Source organism: Musca domestica, unplaced genomic scaffold (assembly GCF_030504385.1).
Source record: "Musca domestica strain aabys unplaced genomic scaffold, Musca_domestica.polishedcontigs.V.1.1 8, whole genome shotgun sequence".
NCBI classification, from domain to species: domain Eukaryota; kingdom Metazoa; phylum Arthropoda; class Insecta; order Diptera; family Muscidae; genus Musca; species Musca domestica.
The window spans coordinates 19,750,381-19,756,380 of NW_026712409.1; the positions used below are offsets into that span (position 1 = coordinate 19,750,381).

Sequence of the window (6,000 nt, forward strand, 5' to 3'; positions counted from 1 at the left end):
AGGCAGTGGCAACTTACACTGCCTTTACACGGTGACATTTTTTAACCATGCCATTTTTTTTTTGTTGGTAAAAGGTGTAGAGAGACAAGGATAGAAGAAAAAATGGCACGATAAGCCACCGCACAGGGTTATATGCAATTTTCTTTGCATTTCTCTTTTTGCTTCTTCCGAATTTTTTATGATTTTGACATTTCATATCGTTTCTATATTGTAATTTTTGATGCGTTTCTTTTATTGTGATTTTATGTTTTTAGTGATTGAATTGTATAGTGAATTATATGAAAATTAATTGGAAGTATTAAAAAGTAAAAAAAAGAAATTTAAAATAAAAGTTAATAATGCAGTATTTAACACCTCAATAACTTTTTCCATAATTTCTTCTTTAGATTCACACATTTAATTTTAAATCACTTCTTTATAAATATCTGTTACAAACAATTAGCTCTATACGAAATACTGAATAAAATAAAATGTCAGAAAAAATGCCAAGCACTATTATCGTAAAATGCCACCGTGTAAAGGCGCGAAGATTTACGCAGAAATTTTAAAAGAGAATTGATAAAAATGCCAGCTAAAAATTGCACCGTGTAAAGGCAGTGTTAGTACTTAGTTATCTTGAATACAGCTCTGTGTGTTCTGTCTTGCGATGTAGCTGTCAGTCTGACATACATACAACTCTAACAACCCTCTTTTTTTGTTTTTTGTTTATTATTTTAATTTTGCGTAATGAACATTGTTCCGAGAAGTAAGATTGTTGCAGATATCTTTGGAATTAAAAATTATTGATACAATTATAAAATAAATACAATGTTGCGAAGACGAAAGAAAAACAATCAACTATTTGTGTGGTGAAGGAGAACGAACAGAGCTTGATGGAATAGTTAATAAACGTTGTCATCGTTTAGGTATTTTCCCAGAAAAACGTCAGTCATATTCATAGAAAGAAAACCAAAAACAAAGAATTCTTTTTGTAAACAATAAAATAAAAGATAAGAATTAATATCAAGTGGCTTGTCATAATACAAAGCAAAGCAATACAAAAAGACACCACATTGCGATAAATTAGAACGTGAAGAACAACAACAAAATAGTTCAAGGAACTCATCGTATTTGTTTGGGGAATCCATTGATAAACATCATCATTCCCCCTACCGTCATAGCTAGCACCAGTAATATAGCTTGCTTACGTTGCTCTTCAGATTTCTAGCAAAAATTGCAGCATCAGCACCAGACCGCCATTCCGCAAGAACGTTAAAAAACGTCAGCAGCATGCGAAGTATCGAAGGAAAAGTTGTCATTTTGGGCTCCAGAGGTAATATACGAGATAACAATTACTGCTTAATATGCCAGACGACTATAACCATCTGTTTGGCTTAATTAAATTTAATGATGCATTCATCTTCTATTATTCGTATCATTGATGCAGTACAAATTTGTTGATTATTAAATAATTATATGGGGCATTGAAAGTGGTTGAACTTAAATGTGTTTTGTAACGTTGTCCATTGCTTTCGCCGTCGTCGTCTTCGTCGTTGTTGTTGGTGTGATTTGTTTTCACACAAACAAAAAATCGATAAGGTCGCGGCCAGCCATATGCCGTAGGCATAAAATAACGACCTTGGAGGAAACCTCTTGATGTTTTCGTTTGGTGGGAGAAACTTCTAGTTTTTTCTTGATACATATTTACATGTATTTATTTTTTGCAAATTTGTTTTTGTAAGTATTTGCATTACAATGTCACGACTAGCTTCTCCAAGGTCGTGTAACGTACGCATATTTAGTTTTTTTGTTTGGTAAATAATCCAGTTTACTTTAAATTGGTAGTAAACATAACTATCAGGTATTTAGACAAAAACTATGGTAGCACTATGCGGCAACAGTTTGGAAGTATGGAGAATACTAGGTCTGTTGTTTTCCCTTAGAACCGCAACCGTTTTTATGAGAAGCTTGGGTGTTATATTGGTAGTTATCGAAATCATATCATCATCGACACAGCTACTGGTACAAAACCAATTTTGGAATTGAAAATGTTGAATGAAAAAATGTTTAAATTTGTAAAAATTGCTAAAAAAAACGCGAATGACATATAAAAATCTAATTATATTTGAAAAATATTTAAATGTTTTTGACATTTTGTTTGACATCAATGCTCCCAAGCGTTGATGCATCTACCTGTATTCTTCTGTCATGTGCTGGATACAGCGCTCACGCACTGACGTGTAAGAAAGCATCACCATGACCTAAAGATGGAGGTGCCACGATATAAGGGAGAGGCTTGTTAATCAGTTACCCTGAAAATGCTACAAAAAGTTATGCAAAAATATATTGGGTTTTATACACTCTGCTATTTCGCAAATACAATTCTGACCATTTTTAATAAGAAAAACGAATTTTATTCTTAGCCTTTCAACGTGGAAATCTTAATCAAAATTGTTCTTTCTGCCTATTTGTTTTCCTGTTGGTAGGTCGCGAACATCTTATTTGCTATCTCAATTATGACTGATTGCGTAATTCTAATCAGTATTCAAACAATGTCTGCTACTGCAAATTGTTTGTTTTGGTTCCGAAATAATCAAAATAAACAAAACTACCTCAATTTAACGCACTCACTGTCTCTAGTGGTATAGTGAGAAAATACTAACAGAGCAAAGGCTGAACAATTTTATACTGACTCCAAGTAAAAACACACAATAAAATTCGATATAAATTGTTCTTATATACAGGGTGAGATAAAAAACTGCAACAAAGTCAAAAGCCAAAATGTTTACATTTTTTTCAAATTTTATTATATGAAAGCAAAAAATGTCAGAAATGGCTTTAAATTTTAGAATTATTTTAGATTTGTTCAAATTGGTCATCTTTGGAACGAATTATGGCCATTAAACGACCAATGAAATCGTCACACGCTGTCCGAATGTTACTCTGCGGTATTTAGGCCCATTCCCGGCGAAGCTCTTGCTTAAGGTGATCGACACTTTGGTATTTTTTAGTGCCAACCTTGCTTTCTAAAATATTCTAGGCACAATAGTCCAACGGATTGATATCCGGAGATTGTGGTGGCCTTTGTGGGCTGGAAATGAAGGGAGGAACCTCATTTGGTACCCATTCTCGGGTGCCGCGTGCTGAGAGCGATGGTGCTGAGCCCTGTTGGAATGACCAAGGTCTGCGGCCAATATGTTTGCGTGCCCAATGCTTTAATACATTCTCCAGAATAATTTCGCGATAACATTCGGCATTCTTTCTGTTGCCATGGTCGATTAATACGAGCGGAGAGCGACCATCGGCGGCCCACACCATCACCATAGCCGGCGCTTCGTTTCTTGTGGCCAACCGAATGTGCACATTTTCAACTGACCTCTTTGGCAAGTAAACACGATCATTTTGTTTGATTACAAACTGCTGGACAACGAATGTTTTCTCATCGGAGAAAATCAAATTCGGCAGTTCACCACTTTCGGGCAAGCAAAGCAACTCTTTAGCTATTTTGAGTCTATTTTCTTTCCGTTGCGGTGTAAGTTCTTGCACTTTTTGGAATTTTAATGCTTTAACCCGAGCTCATTTTCAATATTTGCCGAATGAATTATTGTGATATGTTCAGCTCACGAGCCATTTTCGGCCACTGCGAAGCGTGTTTCGATCAAGTGGCTACTTTACTTTTCGAACCATTTCTGCTGATGTTGCTGTTTTCTTCCGTCCACTTCTTTGACCAGTATCACGGTAACGAGCGATGGTACGAGACACAAAAGATTTATTCACATCTAAATGCTGGAGTGCTCTAACGATAGCCACTTGTGGTTTTCCAGTCAAATAAAAAGAAATCACACTATCACACTTGAATTCCATCACGAATGACTTTTTTTCTGGAAAATTCTCGACAAAATTCTTTTGTACGCTTGTAAACAATATAATGAGCTGTCACTGGAATAATTTTAACAGCTGTAGGACGAGTGCCTTAGAAATGACAGCAGTCTGAAGTTGGTTGCAGTTTTTTCATCTCAACCTGTATCTTTCTGATCTACATTTTTTATGATTTCCATCGCAATAAATTCTTTAATTTGATTATTATATACATTTCGATTTTAGGTTTGAGTATAAAATCAATGGCTTGGACGACCTTTCTTCATCTTATTCTTTTCTCCTTTTTTTGCAGGTGTTGGAAAATCTTGCCTCGTTACAAAATACATTAAAAACACATTACACAAAGACATCGAACATGCCAGTGCAGCATCGTTCTTCACATGCAAGGTTATACTGGAAGATGCTAAAGTAAAATTACAAGTGAGTCAAGTCAAGGTCCTTTTACAGAAACTTTAAAAAAAAATAATTATTTTCTACTGTTTTCAGATTTGGGACACTGCGGGCCAGGAACGTTTTAAGGCGGTTGCTCCCATGTATTATCGTAATGCCAATGCTGCCATATTAGTTTTTGATTTATCACAATATCGTACATTCAAAGAAATCAAATCATGGATCCATGAGTTGCATCGCAACATACAGGATCCGTTGATATTGACATTGGTGGGCAATAAATTGGATTTACATGCTGAACGGGCGGTATCGCGTGAAGAGGCATTGCTGTTTGCCAATTCAATTGGCGCCACATATTTCGAAACTTCGGCCGAGACAGATCAGGGATTGGAACAGGTTTTTCTCAGCACTGCCCTGGGTTTGGTGCGTTTGGCACGTGAAGGAAAATGCCGCTCGTTGCGACAATTCGACTCATGTGATTCCATATCCACCTATACCAATAACAATACCGCCTTTAGTTATTCCACCCAAGCTTTAATGAACGGCTCAATAATTCATTTGCCATCAATACCCATGGGAATACCGGTAGATGGTGAGGATGTGAAAACAACAGATCAAGGACGACTTGAGACACCCTCCTGGAGCATAGAACACATAGCATTGGGTGAGGTTGAACCCGTCAATTGGTGTTGTTAGATATGTTGGTGATGTGGGATGCCATCGGGCAATGATTTTTGAAAACAAATTGTGATTTATTGAAAGAAACAACAAAACAAGCAAAATATTTAAGAAAACAGGATATTATTTTAAATGGGCAAAAGAAAAGCAAACGACAACAAATCCGTATCCAAATATGTATTTACATTTGCAATATAATAATGCCTCTATATACTTTACATTTACTAACCTTTGATGCTTTTGACCAAAAACAAACTCACCCAACGAATTTTTTTTTATTTAGAATGCAAAACGTGTTTTAATTTCGTTACGAACTGAATGTATATTCGTTTTGAATATTCTCAAATTTATCCCAGAATAATTCATAATTATAATGAATATAATAATAATTAACAACACATGTACAAACTTAAATCAGAATGGAGATTTTGTTGTGTTTTCCTTTCCTTTCATTTCATTTTAATTTTCAGTTCATTAAGAAAACATATTATACGTCAAATGTTCATAATTTTTAGTTATAAGCAATGATTGAAAATCATTTTATATCCTCTTTGTATTCGTCGTATCTCAAAACGGTTATGTTATTCTTTTTTTTATTATAATATTGATATTATATAATAGGCCAGTTTATTTTTAATATTAAATCTTTATGTATGTACAATGAAAACCAAAAAAAGCAGAAAATATTTTATTTTTCTCTAAATAAAATTATAAAATACCTACAGCAAAATTAAATGTATTTTTATGAAAAATCTGAAAAAAAATGTCTTCTTCTTATGGAAAGTTAGTACTAAACATCTTGATTCTATAGAAGCTGAGACGTCTGTCTGTGTAAAGGTATTCTATATGAATGCCGTGTAAAGGATTGTGTTTAGGATGCCTGTGTAATAGGTCTTAGGAGACCTGAGTAAATGTTTTCTAGCTATAAAGTTGGTCATCTGTATATAGAAGATGAGTGTATAAGCTTATATATTTATAGATGATCTTTTACATGACATATCTATAGAAGAACTATGTACAATTCTTCTATAGATTGAAGGTCTGTATTAAATTATAGATTTTAGAAGATCTGTG

General features: G+C 34.4%; 1 protein-coding gene across 2 annotated transcripts; it reads left to right on the forward strand.

Annotated features, from left to right (window-relative positions):
- Positions 1–654: 654 nt before the first annotated feature.
- On the forward strand, positions 655–5,634 carry LOC101891998 (uncharacterized). 2 transcript variants are annotated; one of them, XM_005185677.4, is made up of 3 exons: positions 655–1,312; positions 4,151–4,278; positions 4,345–5,632. In XM_005185677.4, the coding sequence occupies exons 1-3, from the start codon at positions 1,270–1,272 to the stop codon at positions 4,942–4,944; spliced, it is 771 nt and encodes a 256-aa protein (XP_005185734.1). In that variant the 5' UTR covers positions 655–1,269; the 3' UTR covers positions 4,945–5,632. The 2 variants fall into 2 exon arrangements, with proteins under 2 accessions (XP_005185734.1, XP_058986935.1); XM_059130952.1 differs by having other exon boundaries at positions 661–745; positions 4,345–5,634.
- The last annotated feature ends 366 nt before the right edge of the window (positions 5,635–6,000 follow it).

Bases quoted from the DNA above. Each gene is read 5' to 3' on its own strand.
- LOC101891998 (XM_005185677.4), top strand. From the start codon at position 1,270: ATGCGAAGTATCGAAGGAAAAGTTGTCATTTTGGGCTCCAGAG. The intron at 1,313-4,150 runs GTAATATACGAG...CTTTTTTTGCAG, and splicing joins TGTCATTTTGGGCTCCAGAG to GTGTTGGAAAATCTTGCCTC. The intron at 4,279-4,344 runs GTGAGTCAAGTC...TACTGTTTTCAG, and splicing joins ATGCTAAAGTAAAATTACAA to ATTTGGGACACTGCGGGCCA.